Genomic DNA, 21,546 nt, shown 5'->3' with positions numbered 1-21,546 from the left:
CATCAGTAGAAGTAGAATTCCAGCACCGTTTTTCCTACACTAAATTCTCACAAGTGATACACTAATTGAATATTTAACAATATTCAAAGGCAACAAATTAAGATGTTGTCAAAGATTTCCTAATGCTAATAACACTCACAGTAAGCAAAACAGGAGATACCAATATCATGAAAATACTCTGCTTTAGCTATGTTAGTAAAAATAAAACATTAGTCAAACTTCAGTTTCATTCGCTCTCCTTTCCGAAACTGAGTATTATTGCATCAGTACACTAGGGTTTGCAACCAAATGGTACACACATAATTATTCATAAAGTTTCATCCAAACTAGGAAGACACCACTCCTCAGATACATCCATATAACAGAGGAATTAAAAAAAATTTTTTTTAAAAAAAAAATCTACTTTCCCTAAGAAAGAGGAACCACTGAAGGAGAAGGGCCAGGCTGGCACAAATAAGTGAATTAGATGTGTTTGCCCAGTCATTTAGAGAACAGCTGCTAAATGTTCCATCTCAATTCTTGGCTGGTGTACACCACCACCACTCTAAGGGCAAGGAAAACATAAGTAGCACATTGGAATGCTTCGCTTCAAAAAGTCTAATTTTGATTAAGTTATTACAGACAAAATCTCTCCAAGCAAACTTTGGGGGTTTTCACACAACAACATCTTTACAAAAGCAGCATTCACTGAAATTTAAATATCATCCTATGCAAACTCAGTCTTTTTGGATCAATACAGTTTCTTCACCCTTTGCTCTTGATTTCCTACATTTATAAATCCAGTATCAGGTCATGCTAATATGAAATAAGAATGCCTGAAAATAATGTTCACAGCGACATTTTTACCCTGGAGCTCACTTACACTGGTATAACTGTAAAACTAATTGTGGAAACTCTACAGTAACATGCTTCCAACTCTCCCACCTCTGTCATGTTTTTCTCTCTTCTCAAATGTCAGTTCCTGTCTAGGCTGCAGCAAAGTATTCTAAACAGACCCTACATTTTTCACTCAAAAGCTCCAGTGACTCACTCCTGCTATCTGCCAAGTCGGGGAGCTCTCAGGCCCATTATCTCCCAGTTCCCCCCCGCCCCCGCTCAGACACTGGCACAGAACTGCAAAAGGAGAGAAAGCCTCTTGCATGACTGGCTGCTCATCTGATCAGGGTTCAGGCAAAGGGCCTGCGAAGGGAAATAGTCTTGCTAGCATAAATAGTTTTATTTTGGGACCTGTAAGGAAGCCTTAGTGCTTTTTCCTGGTGGATAATTTCTCCATTGGATGGAAGGGAGCTCATGAAGGTGGCTGGTCTAGCATGAGATGTGAGACCATTTAGGACAGCAATTGGCCATAAGTGATACATAAGCAAGGAAGAAAAAGCTAAGTAATTTAATTAAAAGCTGGGTGTTTGGAAAAAAGTTCAAATATTGAAAATATTCCTACAGCATTTATTTACTTTTACTGTGCCATAAAGGAATGTGTATAGACCACTGCTGCTTGCCTTGGCTAAGTGAGCAAAGAACGGGGCAAAACTTACACCCAAGGGAGTACAGCTCTCACATGCACCAGGAACCCTAAAGGTTTTTCCCAGCAGGTTTGCACAAGCAGACCTGAATTTCAGTAAGGAAACTAGAAGTGCTAATCATCCATTACTTCTCTAAGCTAGAGATAATGGTAGAGTAAATACCTGTAAAGCTGCAGTGGGAAAGCACCAGTCACAATTCAGTAACTGGAAATTAAGCTGCAAGACACGACACAGCATCAGGGTTACTCTGTGTATCTCGTGTTCCTGAACCTAGCTCCCTCTGCCAAGAGAGCCTCAAACAAATAATGCAAGATAGTGTAAAATGGACTGTTGTTAATATTTATAACTATCCCTTAGAGGTACCTGTAAGTGGTCACTGGTACAAACAGCTTAGGTTCAAAGTTCTTCCTGCTTAAGGTTTTATGATTTGCTTCACACATTTATTTAATGGTTTTTGGATTCCCTGTGAAAGTGCATGTGAACTGGAAAAGAGTTCTGAAAGGAAAACTGAAAGGAAAAACTGACCACACAAAGTTGTGTGTCATGTGCCAGACTCATCAGTAAGATGGGTCTCTTGATTTGTACCTCAATACCCTCCTTCTTGAAAATTTTAAACCAGAAGGAAAAGAAACAGGTCCACAACTTGGCCGCAGGAGGTGCAAGCAATCTCCCTTTCTCTCAATTTCCTACCTTTATGAGAAAATTGGTATCCATCATCCTTTGAAAAGTGGAAGAGCAAAGGACTATCAGTGTTTATCTGTATTATAAGACCTAAAGATGTCAAACGTAGATGTAGAGATACACATTCTCTATAATCACATTACAACTAGCACGCTCTGCTCCCAAAGCCCTGAAATACAAAGAAAACACAGAGGAAAAGAAGTTTTATCATCTTGGTTCCACAGATGGGGAACCCAGCCATCTCAGAGGAGAGTTTAAAAAACCTGATGTATTCCACAATGAAGGATCTGATCTCCCCCTCTCTTCTCTACCATGTGCCTCAGGACAAACTGAACTCGGAGAATGACACTGGAAATGAGGGAAAACTATTTTGTTTCCCAGCTCTGCTGCAATTTTCTTGTATGCTATTACTTCTAACAATAAAGAAATAGATTAAAATCATACAAGACCCAGATAACACCAAACAGCAAAGTCATGAGAATTCAAAAGCAATTCAAGGAAACATCACAGAAAAGGAAGAGCACAATTAACTGTGGCTTTGGGGACAAAAGTAGTGTTCTGTGAACGCTAAAAAAAAATTTGCAAACTTCAGTGAGGATTTTGAATGCACAAGGAGAGAACATTTCCACTTTCACGTGGTGATGAGCTAAGCATATAAATATACAGAAAAATTAACTCCTTCAAAGACAGATGATTTGCCTTCAACAGTCCATCCAAGGATGTAGATAACATCTGCCTGGCTTCAAGAGAGCAGGATTTTAAAAAGCATGCATAATCTGATATAAGGTGTGTCATCCAACAGTGATTACTGAAAAAAAATGAAGATTTAAGCTTTGTCAAAAGCACAACTTCACAATTTTTCTACCTCAACTGTAACTCAGCATTTTTTTTGAACAGGAGTCGAGAAGCAACTTCCAAACCCGTATACTTTGAAATAGGTGACCACCTATGTATTGGGATCTGATGTGGTTTAACCCCAGCCGGCAACTGAGCACCACACAGCCACTCGCTCACTTCCCCCCCCCAGTGGGATGGGGGAGAGAATCGCAAGGGTAAAAGTGAGAAAACTTGTGGGTTGAGATCAAGACAGTTTAACAGGGAAAGCAAAAGCCATCTCCCGGAAAGCAGGGCTCCATCACACGTAACGGTGACTTGGGAAGACAAACGCCATCACTCTGAACGTCCCCCCCCTTCCTCCTTCTTCCCCCACCTTTATATGCTGAGCATGATGTCATATGGTGTGGAATATCCCTTTGGTCAGTTGGGGTCAGCTGTCCTGGCTGTGTCCTCTCCGAACTTCTTGTGCACCCCCCAGCCTGCTTGCTGGTGGGGTGGGGTGAGGAGCAGAAAAGGCCTTGACTCTGTCAGCACTGCTCAGCAGTAACTAAAACATCCCTGTGTTATCAACACTGTTTCCAGCACAAATCCAAAACACAGCCCTGTACTAGCTACTACGGAGAAAACTAACTCTATCCCAGCCAAAACCAGCATAGGATCCTATCTCCAACTTGGCTAACATTAAAATGGCCTCCTAAGTAAGTCTGCAGGCTCAACTTGGGAGTGCTGGCAAACAATTATTTTACAGATCAGTGATTTCTGCAACTCAATTAAGTCAGCGTGCTCCATGTGGCCACATTTTTCCCAGATGAAACTTGTTCATTTATAATTAAGCTGAACCATTAAATAACTACTAGACTTACTGATAAAATCAAGGAGTTATTCATCGCTGTCCTTACAACTGACTTGACAGCCTAAAAACCCATCCAGAGTATGTTAAGACTTTTTTTCACAGCAAAGGCTACTGCAGAGTGGCAAAGAGCAGGAAAGAGCTACTCCTGCTGTAAGAACCTATTTCCTCCTCATATATCCTTAGGAAGAGATGCCTCACTTCAAACCCTCTCTGGTACATGCCATCTGTGGGACAGTGCTACTTCAGGAAGAGAAGGTGTAGCAAGCAACCGAGTTACAAACCACCTTCTAAGTAGACACGAGAGCTGAGGATGCCAAACATCTCCTGAATTAATACTCATTCATTGCTTATTTTATTAGGAGGGGGATTCAGCCTTCACATTATTGACTCTCAGAATAGTAAAAGCGTCACATCTACTTAAGTAGTGATTGATTTTTTTTTCTCCTATTTGTATTTCATTTCCCTCCTCTACATTTTTTACCTGTACACGATTTGTGTCTTTTCCATCTTCACTGCATTATTAGTACCCTTTTTAGAAAGAAACTTGATACAATGCATACTCAGGATGTGCTCTTTCATGGACAATCAAGGACCATGGTATCATGCCATTTTAGAGCATTGCCATGTACCTGGGGGAACAGTGTTTGCAAGCACTGCGGCTAACTGAGAAAACAGCATGCAGCCACTAGGACTTACTTGCTCTTGACTTGTCCTTGCCCATGAACTTAGGAAGATAGTATCTACAAATCCTCTGGCTGTTTATGGGCATTTATTTATTCTAGTCTTCCTTCATAAAGGGGTCCTTTTGTCAATGATATTTCTTGTGTTATGGTGGTGGTGGTGGTTAAGGAAATGTGTAGAACAAGGAGAAAACCTTTTTTCGGTTAGTGAGGCATATTTGCCTCTTTGTATGTTTGTTTCAATCTAATCACATGTATAAATTACTTCTCTTAAAAAGCTGAAAAGTAGTTTTATTTGAGAGTAGGGACAGGAAGAGAGACTACTGCAATAAACAGGGCAGAAAAGTAATTGTGTGCTTATTGATGCATTCTTCAGGGAAAGGACAGTAACAAAAAAGTAGGAGTCAAGGGATACAGATTCTGCCCCTTGTTCTAATATGGACCTTCTGCATGACTAGAAAAGTCACCCCACCTCATCTCTGAAATAACATTACTATTCATCAGTGGTGTCTACCAAAAAGAATGTGGGAAATATTTTTTTCATGTTTTTTGCAAATCACATTGTGACATCTGGATGGAAATGCTGGACAAGTGCAGTGTTATCCCTCAAATATTAACTACCTTTTAGGGAACTTACTACCGTGCATAAGGTTAGGAAGGGAATGGAAACCTTGCCTTTGGTAGCTTCTGGAGGCATGATATTACTCCTGCCTCATAACACTTTTTTCCAGCATAGAAAAAGTAGGACCATAAAGTCCCATTTATTTCACCTTCCCTTTTTTATAAGCTTCTGTACTTTTTTTCTTATTATTTCTGTAAGATATTTAGCTATTCATCATCTTTGCAGGTTACAATAGTGGCCTGCCTTAAATAAACATTTTAAAATTTCAGAATAAGTGTACCATATTTGGAATAAAAGATTTTCATTGTTATTATTATCATTAATATACCAGTTTTCTGTGTTGGCAACAGGAATAAGCAAGAGGACATCTGTGTAAGTGAGACAAGTGGATGGAGGAAAAAAAAACACAACATGAAATACAGCTAAGCGGGATTAAGAAATTTAAATAGAATGATCAGATTTAAACCTAACATTGAGACCTCATTTCAGACACCCAGTCTTTGCATATATCATCATGCCCAAATATGCCTTCAAGAACACATACAGCACATCGTAATAGGAATGGAAAGGCTTTACAGACTCGTGAATATTGGCCTATGGCATCTTGCCACTACAGAAACCCAAGAGAATAACACATTAAAAAGAATTCTCTCATTCTCCTTGCAGGTTTTGTTCTGGTTATTGGATTGGTGACTTTCTACCGCATCGGCCCATACACCAACCTCTCTTGGTCTTGCTATCTGAACATTGGAGCCTGTCTTTTGGCCACGCTGGCAGCTGCCATTCTCATATGGAACATCCTTCATAGGCGTGAGGACTGCATGGCACCCCGGGTCATTGTCATTAGCCGTACCCTGACCGCTCGGTTTCGCCGTGGCCTGGAAAACGACTATGTTGAGTCACCGTGCTGAAAGAGTGGACTTGAAAGGGGAAGGATCTCCAAGGAGATCTACATTAGAGTTGTTTTCTATAAATATATGCTATAATTTAAAACTAAGGGTTGAAAGACATCACAAAGCTCACTCTTGTGGGCAGAGGCCCTCAACTATTATTTGGATGGGCTCATCTATATACAAGGAGATCTACATTAGAGTTGTTTTCTATAAATATATGCTATAATTTAAAACTAAGGGTTGAAAGACATCACAAAGCTCACTCTTGTGGGCAGAGGCCCTCAACTATTATTTGGATGGGCTCCATCTATATACATATGTATAAAACACATAATTTTATATATATTATATTATATTGCCCTCTCCCTCTGCTGTACAGCACAGAATGTTGGATTGTCAGAATCCTGACAGAGCATCACAGCTACATGTCAGCAGGGTCAGCTGTAGCAGACACAGAATGTATGCAATGAGAATATAGAAAAGAGGCAACCAAACACGTTTTCTCTGTCTGCATAAAGTTATCCTGCTCCCTAATAATAATGTAAAAAGCTATAGGAGACCAGTGGCAATAGCTTTAGAGTTAACAGGCAATCTGAGAAAGCAGAAAACTCACTATAGAATTAGTGATGACTTTAACAGCTGTTTAAATTTCATGATCTTCAGTCCTTCCATCCACCCCTTTTCAAAGAACTTATTAGCTGCAACACCTGCTCCCCAGCCACAGCATAGCCCAGACAGTAAAAAGCAAAAGCAACTCTAACCATTCTAATTGTAAAGTAAGGGAATGCAGAAGAATTAAGTTGCATTTTTTCAGATGCTTCTTTTGTATCCTGAGACAATGGTTTGGGTTTATCCTATATGTAAACAGACATGCCGTTAAAAATTAAAAGGGTACGCAGCTAGAACAGGTCACACATGTCACTGAAAAAATCTACTTCAGTGTTACAATGAGGACAAATATCTGCAGAAAAAGGTTACCTGGACTCCTTAATAATCACAGATACTATTAACTTACATTATTGGAAATGATTATTAAGAACAGATATTTCAGCCCAACTTAACCTCTTTTCTTCCCAGCTTGCTTTAACATTTGCTGTGACATTTTCAGATTAGAGTGCTCTGTCAGGACACCCAGCTCTGCCCAGCAATGCTCAATGGCACATAACACAGTGAATATTGGAGAATATAACTGCCACTCAAGCACCCAAATTGGAGACTAAGACACATATACAGGACTTAAGCATGAGATTTAAAAAAGACCTGCCTGGTAACTTAATATGGTAATGAAATGAAAATAATTAGTACCTTTGGAAATAGGCATAGTGTTTATAAGCCTGACCCTGAGAAGCACATGGGCTCACAGAAGTCACGTGCACGTAACTTTCAGGAAGAAAAACAAAAGGTCAAAAACTATTATGCAGAAATACTTAGGATACAGGAACTAGAGGCAATGACAGATGTTTAAAAACTCTAAGGATGCTACTCTGAGCACAGTTACTGATAGGTTTGAAGGACCATGAGCTGTGAATGTTACAAATTCTTTAGGACCGTTGTGTCGCTCCCAGCTGAGTACACTGCTTTTCTTTATCATTATTTCCACCATACTTTTCCACACTTTGTTAAAATGTGATCATCAAGCTGGCTCTTGAGTTCTGTTCTGCACTCAGTTCTGATGTAATAAGAAACTCAACCCCAACTGCTGCTCTGCACCATGTTCAAAGTGAGCAACGCTCTGCAGAGACTGATGCTCTAGAACAACTACATTGTTCTAGACTATCAGGATAGAATACCATAAAGCTGACAAAGAGTTTCTTCTAGCAGTAGGTTTGTAAAAACCAACTAAGATTTGTATTCATTTGCCTGCATTACTTTCTGGAAAATCTTTTCTAGAAATAATATGCTATGATTAATTGCAGGGTTTTTTTTAAATAAAATATTGGAATATTTAAAAGACATTATATTATTTCTTCTAATATTGCAATATCCATATTATAATAATGTACATTTAAATTTAAAAATCAGCTATGTGGTCGGTAAATTTGTAATACTTGGTATTACTGTGATTATTTTAGATGTATAAATAAAGTTGTGAATGTTCATTTTCTTCTAGTGATAAGGTGAGATTTTTGCCATTCAGAGGAATATTTAAAAGACATTATATTATTTCTTCTAATATTGCAATATCCATATTATAATAATGTACATTTAAATTTAAAAATCAGCTATGTGGTCGGTAAATTTGTAATACTTGGTATTACTGTGATTATTTTAGATGTATAAATAAAGTTGTGAATGTTCATTTTCTTCTAGTGATAAGGTGAGATTTTTGCAATTCAGACACAGAATAAGGTTCCTTGTTATCAATCATTTTTCCCATTTAGTAAAAAAGAATCCACAGAGCTTGCAACGTCTTGTAGACCAAGAATAAGCAGAGAATACATTAAAATGTCTGTAAGATAAAGATATTTCATCTTGTTAAAAATGAAAGGGAGAATGAAATCAGAGAGGAAAAATGTCAGGAGAATTTAGGAGGATCAAAACTTCACGCAAACTTTTAATTGAAAACAAACTGTACCCATAAAGAAATACATACAAATACTTACAATACCTTTTTATCAGCTTGATGGATTTGAAGGCCTCATCCATGTCTCCAGCAGTCAGATAGAAGCTGAAGTTCAGCATGGCATCCCGGGTAGTCTTATCACAGTCTCCTAATCCAATGAAATCTCTCATGGGTCTTCTCGCAACCATCTGAGACACCTTTATTGAGCCAGACTCTGCTTGTCCTTTCTCAGCTTCTCCCGGCTACAATGAGAATGTTATCATTTAGGTATCAAGTAGGTTGAAACTTACTCCTTTGTACGTGTAATTAATTACATTATTTCCACTAAAGTCCAAGTTTTCTATTTCTGCAGGACAATGATCAATAGTGACAATAGTTGCAATGTTTCAGAACTTCCTAGAAAATGCCCCAAAATATGGAATGTCATAGAAGACATTAGTATATCATAACGAACAATCACAGTATGTTAGTGATAGTTTGGAGGTCGGTAAAATACCACAGGAGAGGCAGCCTCCTATTACTATAGTCATAACTATTATTATTTTATATATATTATTATTATAATTATTACTATAATAGCAACTATTATTTTAAGTCTCCAGATTTCTGAATATTTCAGATAAACATTTCTCTAAGGTTAGTCTCTTCTCAAAAATGAGTCTACTGTTCTGAAAGTTAACTATATAGACCCAATTCTTTTATTCTTGCCTTCATGTGAAGCTTATGAATGCTAAAGCTCAGATTCAAACCCTTCCCCATAAAATGGGCAGTTCCGGAGCCTCTGGAGCTTCAGTGATACTTTCACCAGTCATTGAAAGGCAGCTCAAAGCAATTTAACCATTATTCAGAAAAAGAATAAAGATAAAGTCAATCATCAATATCAAATGATCTGTCTAGAGCGTAACAAGGAAACTTTCACAAGCCAAACACAGTGGAAGATCATCTGAGTCATGAAGGATACCAAATTTCACATACACTCTACCCCAATTGTATAGTTAGATGAGATAACTAAATGCTTTACAGAAGCCAATTAAAAAAAATAGTATTATATTCTTATACAATGAGAGTATTAGATGCACTTTTGATTTCTTTTACTGTAAATGCGTTTGACTACAATTTGGGGAATTTCTGGAACCAGGACAGAAAAGACGTTATAATGAATAAGGAAAAACCCTGGAATGAAACCTGGTCAAAACAGACTTGTTGAATCAACTCGACTTGCTATATTTAAAGCAGACTCTGTTCGTATACTAAATCATGTTTGCAACATGAATTATTATATAACAAGTAACCTAGTCACTAAGATACAGTAACCTACTGAGGGAAGAAAATGGAAACAGAAGAGAGAAAAGCAGAGAATGAAGGAAGAGGAACAAAATAATGCAGATACTTACAGGTTTATAGACACATCCCCTCCGAAAAAACAACTAATGGCAGCAATACAGAGTTAAAAAAAAAGAAAAAATAGACGTACTATCAAAGTAAAATAGCATGACACATGATGGGGGAAGTGTTAAAAGAGATTAGAAAATGCAGCAGATCACTTTTGACCTTTCAAATTAAGGGAAAAAGGAAAGTAAAATAGAGTGCAACTCTAGAAGCCAGATCTGCGCAGGAAGAGTGACAACAGTCAGTTCTTTGGAAGGGGGCTAAATTGCAAAGTACCGCTCTGAATCTAAATATATTAAGAAGAAAAACATCTAGATACATTCTCCCTGTTTAACACTGCGCCTGAACCACATGAAATTAGATTTATGTGATCACATTGGTCTGCCTTACTCAGAAGATTTAGAGGATTAGAAGTCTCATTAATATTAAGTTCCTGCAGATTTTACAAAAATAAATGCCTTGGTAGAATAAACAGACTGTTAAGCTCTCCCTACAAGAAGGGAGCAGTGCAAATCATCGTCTTAAGAGGCACTAAGAAACTCAGGTCAGAGCTTAACCAGAAAACCAATCTGTAGGTAATAGGCTTCATTTCTTCCAGTATGCATGGTATTATTTACCTAAGATGCAAACAATTTTGGATTCATATTCAAGTTTAAGAAGTTAAAGCATGCATTCCTGGTATTTGTAGCACATAGGCATTTGGTGATAGTGCAAGATGAGTATTCTCGCTCTCTTTGGTATTCTGTGGGGATTAAGCTGAATTCCAAGAACGAAATGGGTTACTTCTGCTGAAGCTAGTAGGAAATGTCCCCTCTTATGGCCTACTTAAAGTTGACACCCCACCCCCCCCTTACTTGCAATAGGCACGGTGACTACATAAAGTAGAAAGAGAACTTTTTTCACATCCCTTTTTCAGTTGCATTCCCTGGTAATTACTGTGTCTCCTGTGTTCTACGTCACATCTGGTTTGCAACACCCATGAAAAGCCAATTCAGTACAATTTCCACAATACTGCCAAGTACACCTGCATTAGAATTATCTTTTTGTCATTTCTACACGTGATGCAGCAACTGCCGTTGGAGTTGCTCTACTTACCCCAGACTCAATTTGGTTAAATTTGATCCCTACACAGTGAAAAGTCTGAACTTCTGGGAAGGGAAGGAATTGTGAAAGATTTCCTCACCTTTTTTGCAAAATAATAATGTGGCACCTCTATGCCCAGAAGAACCTGGTAGGATGAAGGCAATGGAAAGCTGTCCTGAAGCAAAAGGCCATGCTCTTCAGTACTGAAGAATGATATAATCCAAACATCCATCTGGAAAAGGAAGCAAAGCATTGTTTTGTTTTTATGCTGCAATATCCTTCTTTCATTTTGTTTTTATTTTCCATTTTCACTTGGCAGAACCTTCTCTTGAAAATAGTATGACATATACATTCACACGCACACACCTGCTGGCGAGGGCAGAGCTGCACGCTTCCTCCCTATAGTAAGTAGCCCACGACTCATTGTACATTACTGTGTTCCTACTGCAAAGGGACCTCCACCTCTGCCTTTCAGGAACCAACTTCACTGACCATAAAGAGGGAAGTCCCTGGCCACAGATTGCTGCTCTAGAAGTCTCTCTGACAGATCTGACTCAGGTCAAAGAAATACTCCCAACTGTTTTCTTTTTTTTTTTTTTTTTAAATACTGTAATATTTCTATTATAAGTTCAGCAGCTTACTGACTGCTTTGAGTTCCCAGGGAATATACCAGCCATTTAAAAATAGTTTCTGTAACAGTTTAAATATTGACCTGACCTAAGTCAAAATGAAGCATTTATTTCCAACTAAAGTTAATCAGACTTCTCATTTCTTAAAGAATAAGCACACAGTCAAAAGTTCTGTTGAATAAGGGCCAAAAAGTACGTTACACTCCTTTTATATCTTTTTGTTTTTCAACTTTATATAGAAGCCAAACATTTTTACTTGTTTACATTGGGAATATGGGGTTGAAGTGTTCTTCTCTTTGCTAGAAGACCCTACCAAGGCCTTTTGAGACATCCCTATTCCATTCCTCCTTTCTACATTCATCTTCCCATGATTTTTCTAAGGTCGTTTCAATCAACAAAAGAAACAAAGACCTTTCTATCTCTAAGTGGAAGAGGTTTAACTAAAACCATGCACGAACCAGAAAACCTTAAATCAACATGGACATTTCAAATCAATGGAATATTTATGAAGCACAGGCAGTTCTGTACAGACAAAATGATAAGGACCACTACAAGCACATTAGCAGGGGAAGCGGGGAAGAATTGTTAGTCTGATGAAAGAAATCGTTGATTAGATCATTTCTGATCAATAAAAATGAAATCTTTTTTCTAATGTAAAAAAGATCATAAAAGATAATTTGGGGAGTACCATAAAGATGTACAATGACTGTCCAGAAAAGCAAAAGATACAAGAACTGGGTGGGAAGTGTGTACTTCACTGTTCATCTGAATGGCAGGGTCCCTGTTATCCTATCAAATTAATTCTTGCTGCTAAAAGTGGCCTTGAGATATAAAATCTGCATTATTTTTTTAAAAATGAGAATAAGTATCAAAACTCTAGATTATCAATTCACCCAATAATGTCACCTGAAAGACTGTAGTCCAGATACAAGCTTGCATTATGATCATCCTCAAAATTCTAGCATGGATAAAGAAATCACCTCCTTTTCTTCATCACTGTATGCAAGCTAGGGCTAAAACAGAAAGCTAACGTACAGTGACTGCCTGAAGCCACAGACACCAAACAGGTAGTTTCACTGTTCATTTTTGTACAAAATAATGTATACTACCTACTCCCCACATCCTTAGTGGAGGACCAATGATTTATTACTTGATCAGGGAGAACTCCATGTAAAGCAAGGTAAAACAAACAAACAAAAAGACCATACTGTGCTCTCAGTCTGTTTTTTCTTCTGGTCTGGATATTGTAGGCCTGTTTCAAGAACTGCTTCACATACAAAAAGTCTTGGTTCACTCTGGTCCCAGAAATGGCAAGCAGGGACGTGACTGTGCAACTCTGGATAGTCCACAGCAGACCTACTAAAAGACAAGAAAAAAAATGTAGAAAGGGAGACAAAATAATTCCAGCCCATTCAGCATATGAATGTAAACAAAGGGATAATTTTCAGATGATGATCAGTTATCTGTACCAGTACCTCTGCATTGTAACATTAACCATATACATCTTCCTACCTCCTAATACCTTATACTTGGCAATGCCACTTTTAGTTTGTTCTGTATACATTAACCATAACTCTAGGACATAAAAGCATTTCAGTAGAAAAAAAGCTGGTACTGCTGTTCTGTATACATTAACCATAACTCTAGGGCATAAAAGCATTTCAGTAGAAAAGCTGGTACTGCGACAAATACAAACAGGCACCTGAAATCTGTCTCCACTGAGATTACGTGTCCTACAGAAATACTTGAACATCCTTCAAATGATCTACCTTAGCAACTGCTACTGGTGTAGGTACTGTAACATGGGGACTACCCTCAGCTCTGTCTTCTTCTGGGTTTTACAACGTGCCCCAAGGTGCTTATTGCCAGCCCTGCTAGAAATGCCCAGCCAGGTTAAAGATAGCTTGAGTACACTGATGTGCATTTAGATTGGCAGTACAGAGAGTTTCTAGTACATATGCCTCACGTTCAAATCCAGCTAAGCAGCGGTCATAAGAGATCACAACTAGATAACTGTGATTAAACTGATGGGGAAAAAAAAAAAAAGAAATTAGTTTATATTCTCAGGCAACAGATCTCTCTCTACTGAGAGTTCAGCAAAGAGACCTAGGCATGCAGCATGATCGATGCTTTGAACCGCTGAACTTCTCGGAGCTGAGGGAAACTCCAGAGTTGCAGCTGAACCTGACCTGCAGCTGGGGGACTTCAGTCCCCAGATATGCCGTAGTTCCTTCCCTTCCCTCAGTACTGTGCCTGAACTTTATACTGTGTATGAAGAATTCCGAGGCACTGTGAAATAGCACATTAAGCACAAGGACTACCCCTGTAGCCTTAGGAAAGCCACTCTCTGGCAGCAGTTTAAATAAGAAACATTTTACTGCCTCCTTCGGGCATTTAAATACTACTTCAGTGCTGGCCCTGTTAAGACTCTAGAAATACAGAATTCAGACTATTTTAGCAATGGCTTAGGATTCTTCTGAAAAAATACAGAATATAAATAGGTGTCAAATTTGAAAAAAGAGAGAAGCCAAAGACATCATTAAAATATTTTTCTCATTTGGTGTCATGTCGTGGTTTAATTACTAAATCCAAAACACAGCACTATACCAGCTACTAGGAAGAAAATTAACCCTATCCCAGCCGAAACCAGGACAGGTCACCACTGAAGGGTGGACTTTGTGAGGAGGATTGGAGTAGGGCTGGAAGGCAAATTAAGGGAGAGATTCAGAGGGATGCAGAAATACACCATGTCCTATTCATGCCACTGAATTCAAAATAAATTACTTGCAAACTGAAAAACAGTATTTGTGTAAAAAATTGGGAGCGCTTAGATTCTGCCTCAGGAGGAGAGAGAGAAGGGGAAGATGTGTAGATGATTATTATTATTATTATTATTATTATTATTTTCCCATGTTTTTACTCATTCCAATTTCAAGATACTCTAAAATGAAGCACAGATAAATGGATTATTCACGCCGACAACATCTAGCATTTAAATATCAGTGAAATAGCATTACTAGTTTGTGGTGGCCTCTGTTGGGCTACACAAGATACTACACTTGAAAACAACTTTCTCACTACTCATTATTACACTGTTTGCATAACTGACCAAGACATAAGGCCCCAAATTTGCACTATCCTTAGTTTTTGATGAGCTGGGTAGTTTCTTCTGTTCTTCAGTGATAAGGAGAGTAAATCCTTTTTTGCTTGTAATATCTACAGCAGATAGTTGCTAAAAAAGCAAACCACCTTCTATTCTAACACTGTTTTTTCTTAAGAAAAATACAGTCAAAAAAATTATTGTAAAACCAGATGGGAATTTGTACCCTAACATTCCACCGTAATTCCATGAGAATTCCTAGTTCACTGCATTTTGCTGCCTTGCTACTAGGATTTCTAATGTATTCGCCACAGAACAGCTTGTATGAAAACAAAGCTGTCAGTTCTAAATAGGCATTTCATGAGTTTTTATCCATACAAAAACATCCTGTATTTGACTTAGAAATTAACTTTTTTCCTAGGAGGAGCTTCAGAATGTCCTCTTTTCAGTTCCTACCCTGTAAACTCTTCATGGAAGAGTAGCTTTCCAAGATTTCCCAAGATTTTTCTTTATTTTAAGATCAGGATCCTGATTCCAGTCATATAATACCTCTACACATACCCCCCCAACACCCAATCATCCTCCTCTCAGAGACCTCTTGAGCCAGATATGGCTCCCACATATCTAATAACTCTCACTGCATTTCTCTTCTGTGAGTTTGTCCAATACCTCCATGAACCCTTCCTTCATCACCTATAACTTCCTTTGGCAAGGAGTTCCTTAGCTCAGCTGCATGCTGTCTGAAGAACCGCCTCCTCCTGCTTATTTTGAGCTTGCTTTCTGATACCTTCATTTGACACTCCCTAGTTCACACATTGGAAAAGACAGGGATGCAGGCTGATTGACATACAATGCACCAGTTTTAATTAATTCTTTAGAAATAAAATAATTAAATTTGTACAAGATCCTACACAAAGGCAGAGGAATGCCAGTATCAAGGCGTTGCTTGTCTTCACAGGGCAGATTCCTATCTTAAATCCACAAGTAATACTTCTCAAAATAAAAGCTTCTTACTTGTCAATGCCTTGTCCGGAAGAAAGCTTCTCTCTACCATTTCCCTGTTCAGCCTTGAAATCAAAGAGCATAACTTTGTCCATTTCAACATCATAGAAACAGATCTTGGAATCAATGTTCCCATCCGCCTACAAGAAGGGAAAACAAAAGCTGCTGAAGCATGCAGTCAAAAAGAAAAAAGGTAAAGTTCAGATGGTATGTTTATCTCATCTGATTCACGCTCTCAGTTTTGTTTACTGGTAATCACATAAGAACATTCTTTGGAAGAACTATCAGAAAACTTCTTGCTGTTTTTCTATTCTAGCAAGTTAGCCTTTGATTTCTTTGAAATGCTACGAAGTAGCTTTTGTAACTGAAATATTGCTTCCTTTTCTGGGTCGTTCTTCTCACCACACGTACAAAACCTTAACATACCTTAATTTTAGTGTTTAGTTACATGCTGGACATGATATTTCAAGACCCAATACACTGCGTAGAACACGTAGGTTTATTTCTAAGAAGTGAATCTTGTGTCTTCAGTAATCTTCTTGAACTGTACCAGTCTATTAACTGATGGTCAGGTCCTAGGGCAGTAAGCGAAGAGCTTTGCCTCACCTTGCTAACAAGGATGCTGACTTTATTGCCATTAGCGTTGCACTTGACAGATGCAATGCCTCCAAGGCCAGGAAACAGCTCAGAGAAATTCTTGCTATTGCAGTGCACTTTTGCCTCTCTGTAGAAAGGAATAAACATAATCATATGGTGGCAAGCAACTGGCAATATGCATCAGCCAAAACATTTTTCAAATTATGGGTAAGACTTTTAAAAACAAACTATTTCAACCTTATGACACCACTGCCCCAGACTCCAGCTTCCTCTCCAGAGAATTGCTGCAACCTGCCTTTCTTTCAGGAAGAAGTTAATGAGACACTCTTTCCTCAGTGAATCAGCAAGAATAAACTTCAATGTTCCTACAGGATTCCCAAAACAGGGCTATACAGCAAGAACATCCTACCAGAATTTTGAAGTTAGAGGTCTGTTTTTCCTGCATAAGTAAGTTGAACAGTACCTTGAATGTTCAATATAGCCCATCACGTAAAAGTTCTGTCTATGCAAAACACACTGTGGAGCAGGAGGAAAGAAATGTCATTGGGGGGTGATATTTATATCATCTTACTGGTCACTTTCCCTCTGTACAAAAGTTCCAAAAGACTGTATCATCCACATACTTAACACCCACCCTTCCCTTCCCTACCCTACCCCCCACTTTTTTATTATCTCAAAAGAATCTTACTGCCGGTATAGATACAAACCCAGTGATCATTCAGCAACAAAGAGGACAAGTCTTATGAATCAAAAGAATGTGACAGAAAGAAGTGGCAGTAATTTAGACCAATAATACAATCCCATGGAAAAAAACTTTGATTCTGTAAAAATAACATTCTTGGGTTACATGTTTAGACCTCTCATTTATTCTAAGCCAACTATGCTTGCTTTGAAATTAGAGCGCGCTATACTGTCATCATTTGAGAAGAGGTATTTTCATGACCAGCCACAAAAATTTAACATAGCATGCAGGAGTTAAGCTACTTTTTCTCCACTATCAAACATCATAATCCAATATTTGTGCTAGTTACAACCTGCCCAAATCCAATAACTTGCAAGTTGTGTCCCATGCAGAATTTGTGCCATCTCAACACAGGTAACGAGTTTCCAAGTGGGTAACTAACTAGACTTCAGCATTCCTCTGGTGACAGTATGTAAGGAAGAACAGAATCCATTTCACTCTTGAGGTTTTTCAGGTTTTCAAAATTACATTTTTCATTAGCGGATAAATTTTCGAACTGGGAGTCATGTCAGGCACATATCTTTTTCATGCCACAGCTGTTTGTCAGCATGGGAACACAGTCAAATAAACTTCTCTCTTAACCTAAACAGGAGGAAGAACAGAGTACCCACAATTGTAGGTTCACTTCCTCCATGGATTCACTGAATCAAGTTTGTTGATTTATGAGGAGATATGAGACCTAGCTTTTTTTTTTCTTTCTTTATTTCAACACTTCTGAGATTATGGTCTTGGTCAAGTTATCAGCAGAAACATGTGACATCCTTTTCTTGATCCTCCATAAATTCTCCACCCGCTTTCAAATACACAGAAATATCCCTCACAATATCCTCTTTTAAAAATTATTAGTATTATTGTTACTCATCCCATGATTTGTCTAATAATTCTGTGGCTCTTCCCTTGCTTTAGGGATAGGCCATCAGTTCACATAGGCTGCATGTATTGTCTCAAGATTCAAAGCGGCTATCACTTTTCATCAGATCAAAACCAACTAAAGATTTCCCCCTCCCCACAAAATATACGCTCAATTATAAACAGATGTTTTTAAAAGGCTTATTAATACCTGCGAGAGAGATCAAAGATTTTAAAATGAGCCAAATCAGTTCCCACAGCCAGGAAATTTCCACAGACATCCAAGAGGCATGGATTCCCCTCTGCTTCAGAGAACACCAGCAGCTGTTTAACTGTGCCCTGAGAAGAAACGTGTAACACCAGGTTTGTGTGTTCAGAGTCTAACTAGAAGGGACTTATTTTGTTACCAAGTTAAGTAACTAACTGCTGAACTTCTATGTTAGACAAATCACTACCAGCAAAATGAGAGGAACTACACACACACACACACACACGGTCTCTACAAATGCAATCTGTGTTTCAGGTTGAAAGCTGGATGTATAGCCTCAAAAAAAAAAAAATCAAAATTTAGAAGTATCCTTCTACAACAATTTCCTCTTCAATAATACAACTTTTTCCAACTAGGAGGGATACAGAAATACAGGTCCCTGAAGGTCCTTTAATATACAGCTGCAAAAATTTTTTTACAGCTGCAAAAATAAATATATAAATTAAATCAGTCCTTATTGTGATAAATCCCACCCATTCTTGAATACAAAATTTATTTCTTAAATAAAATAATGTATCATAGAACTCTGATAATTAGATTTCTCTTTTTTGTTCTCACGGACTAGCAGAGGCTGCAAAGGTTAAGCAAAACCAAAAAGATTTTGTAGGAACACACAGAATATGCAGGGGGTATTTTTCATTATAAGAATATTCAGTATGTTCATTTTCCTGTCTAATATATACATATACATATTCAACCTGCGTGCAATTTTGATCCTCAGAGTCTGGCCCTTACAGAATTCTGTTTTCTTTTATAAATACTTATTAGTTACAGTGCAGTAGCATTTAAAGTGACAGACTTTTTAAAGAATACAAAAGGTCAAAGATCTTTCTGCTGAAATACTCAAAATATTTTTTCTATGACAAAGGTAGAGTTAATAGATTTACAGAACATCCAGTTAACTTTTAAGCTGTAACACCAATCTTTGAAGAATATAAGGCATATTCATTGCTTCATGGTTTCATCAGCCCTTACCTGCCAAGTGCGGACCTGGACCCGATACGGCTCAACTGTGTACAGATTTTCTCCATGCACAGACAGAACTGGAGAGTCACAAAGAAAAGAGCCTGGAACAATCACAATAAACAGATTTTTTAAAAGAAAAAAAAAAGAAAAAATGGAATTTTGACTAAAAGTATTCAATTTCCACTATCTTGCACCAAATCCTTTTTTCAATCCGTCAGTCTCTACTGATTCCCGAACTCCATGGTGTTGCAGCCTTCTTCCATTCTGCCACTACAACCAAAAGCTGGGACTCCTACTGAAAACAGGTGTTTTGTACACTCTGCCCATGAAAACAAGTGGGAGAGGAAGGGGAAAGAGTTGATATGGTGGGTGAAAGGAAGAAAAAAGACTAGTGCAATGTGAGGTTCCATTAAAAGAATTCAATCCTTCCTTCATTGAACTACAATTGAAGAGTGATAAAGGAATCTCTGTCAGAAAAGAAGAGTGGCTCTTAAATAATTTCATGAGTGTTGTAGACTGTTGGGACCTTGGTGGTAATAATGCATTGATTCAGCATGGAAAAGTTATAAAATAAATGAGTAAATATAGACAAGTTAAGCCACTTCTCAGAAAACACTTGATGGTTCTTAAAAGACAAAGCCTAAACTCTCAAACTTTTGGATGGGACTGATGGAATTCTGCATAACCTGTTTCTCAAGGCAGAAATATTTAGGGAGAATTAATCACAGAAAAAACTAATGTACGTGACTTACCTGTTTATACAGCAATTTATGGAACAGATTTTCCTGACAGCTGGGACTAAAACCTATTCCTTCCCAGTTCCTATGTAAGTGCTATGTAACCTCGATTACACTTTCTCCCAAGCAAAACAGAAAAGCCTTCAATAGCCATCATCATGACCTATCTGTAGAAGGCAACAGGAGCTATGGCTACAGAAGTAGCAAAAAAATTCTGTTCTTGATCAACTGTTGGAATGATTTACTTAAAAGATAAAAAGAGGCAGCCTTATCCTCATATCATGTTTTGTGCAAGGCCCTATATGATATGCTAGTTCTGAGGATACTTTCAAGTCTAGGTGTGACAGTCAGGTGTACATCTAATCTGTGGGAAACAGCAACAAGATACTTGGTTTTGTCAAGGCATCCGAGTGGGTGACTGGCCTCAGGAACTCTATGAATGAAGCACATTTAGTCTTAAGGTACTTCCAGGATTGGGTTAACAGAGGTTAAGAGGATATATATTTTAATTTTATGCCTACAGATTCACAGCACCTTCAGTTTTACCTCTGTTGCTGCACTGCTACTCATATACAGGAATACCAACATATTCGGAGGTTAACCCACACATTATATCCCAGCATATTTAGTGAGTAAAGCACAGATGTAGGAGTTGGCATTTGAGTTCTGATTTTGTTGATGATTTTTATACCCTAATCTTTCTATTCTGCAAAATGGGAATATGAAGTCAAATTAGTGTTAATAACATTTTTCACTTTGCACTTATGATTACAGTCCATCAGCTATCATGAATGAAGAGAAAGTGTAACTTTGGAGGAAGAGAACCATTGCAACTCTGATCAGTGTTCTAAGTCCTACCTGCACTTCTGAAGGTATCTCCTGAACACTCAAAGACAGTAACTTGCTTCCCATTCCAGAATACTACAGCATCCTAAACCAATCAAAAAAGCAAAAGAATATATACATTCAGTTTCTTTTGGAATCATACAGGAATTCATGCAATAACAGAGCAAGACCTTCCACACAATAGCCACCATTCACTAGTTCCTCTGTATACTGAGTTGGAAAGGTTTTGGTAACCCAGAAGTTCTCTGGTCAGCACCCAGAGAATTACTGAGTCACTGTGCTATCTGAAAAGCAGCTCCACCACAGCATCATTGCTACCATCGTAACAATACTTCCATTACACAATAAATTGAATATCAGAGAAGGGTTATATTAAAGACTTAGAAAGTTTGGTCTCCATACACCTAACCAGGCAAATGATCAAGCAAATAAATGAAAAACCCCAATTAACCTTAGTAGCGAAGACTCCATTAACATTCATATCAACACGAAGACTGTGTGTGGTTCCTGTGCTGAAGAAGGTCACGTTAAACAGGTTGGGAGACACCTGTACAACAGCCACTTGCTGATGAAAATGAGATGACATGGCCTGCTCACTGAGGATCACCACAGAGCTGATGTTGTTCACTGCCAGCAGATTTTTTCGGGAGCCCCACTGCACACAATGGGACGAACGAAGCACAAAAAAA

The 21,546-nt window shown here is 38.2% G+C and overlaps 2 protein-coding genes across 2 annotated transcripts in view; one reads left to right on the top strand and one right to left on the bottom strand.

The window, feature by feature from the left end:
* The window catches only part of TMEM204 (transmembrane protein 204), a 28,514-nt gene extending 22,287 nt beyond the window's left edge, over nucleotides 1-6,227 (top strand). Inside the window, exon 3 of the mRNA XM_009277135.1 lies at nucleotides 5,860-6,227. Coding sequence (XP_009275410.1) covers nucleotides 5,860-6,104 — 245 coding nt within the window. The 3' untranslated portion in view covers nucleotides 6,105-6,227. The remainder of the gene's footprint in view (nucleotides 1-5,859) is intronic.
* IFT140 (intraflagellar transport 140) overlaps nucleotides 1-21,546 on the bottom strand; it is a 96,388-nt gene that overhangs the window by 43,538 nt on the left and 31,304 nt on the right. Inside the window, exons 10-18 of the mRNA XM_019471494.1 lie at nucleotides 21,309-21,512; nucleotides 20,870-20,942; nucleotides 19,284-19,375; nucleotides 18,252-18,379; nucleotides 16,459-16,576; nucleotides 15,865-15,992; nucleotides 12,959-13,109; nucleotides 11,222-11,353; nucleotides 8,695-8,891 (exon numbers count right to left, since the gene is read on the bottom strand). Of these exons, the coding sequence (XP_019327039.1) occupies nucleotides 8,695-8,891; nucleotides 11,222-11,353; nucleotides 12,959-13,109; nucleotides 15,865-15,992; nucleotides 16,459-16,576; nucleotides 18,252-18,379; nucleotides 19,284-19,375; nucleotides 20,870-20,942; nucleotides 21,309-21,512 (1,223 nt within the window). The remainder of the gene's footprint in view (nucleotides 1-8,694; nucleotides 8,892-11,221; nucleotides 11,354-12,958; nucleotides 13,110-15,864; nucleotides 15,993-16,458; nucleotides 16,577-18,251; nucleotides 18,380-19,283; nucleotides 19,376-20,869; nucleotides 20,943-21,308; nucleotides 21,513-21,546) is intronic.

The sequence above is a fragment of the Aptenodytes forsteri genome, unplaced genomic scaffold, assembly GCF_000699145.1.
Source record: "Aptenodytes forsteri isolate BGI_AS27 unplaced genomic scaffold, ASM69914v1 Scaffold26, whole genome shotgun sequence".
NCBI classification, from domain to species: domain Eukaryota; kingdom Metazoa; phylum Chordata; class Aves; order Sphenisciformes; family Spheniscidae; genus Aptenodytes; species Aptenodytes forsteri.
Note: the sequence above shows the minus strand (reverse complement) of the source record. Positions and strands in the feature narration are given on the sequence as shown.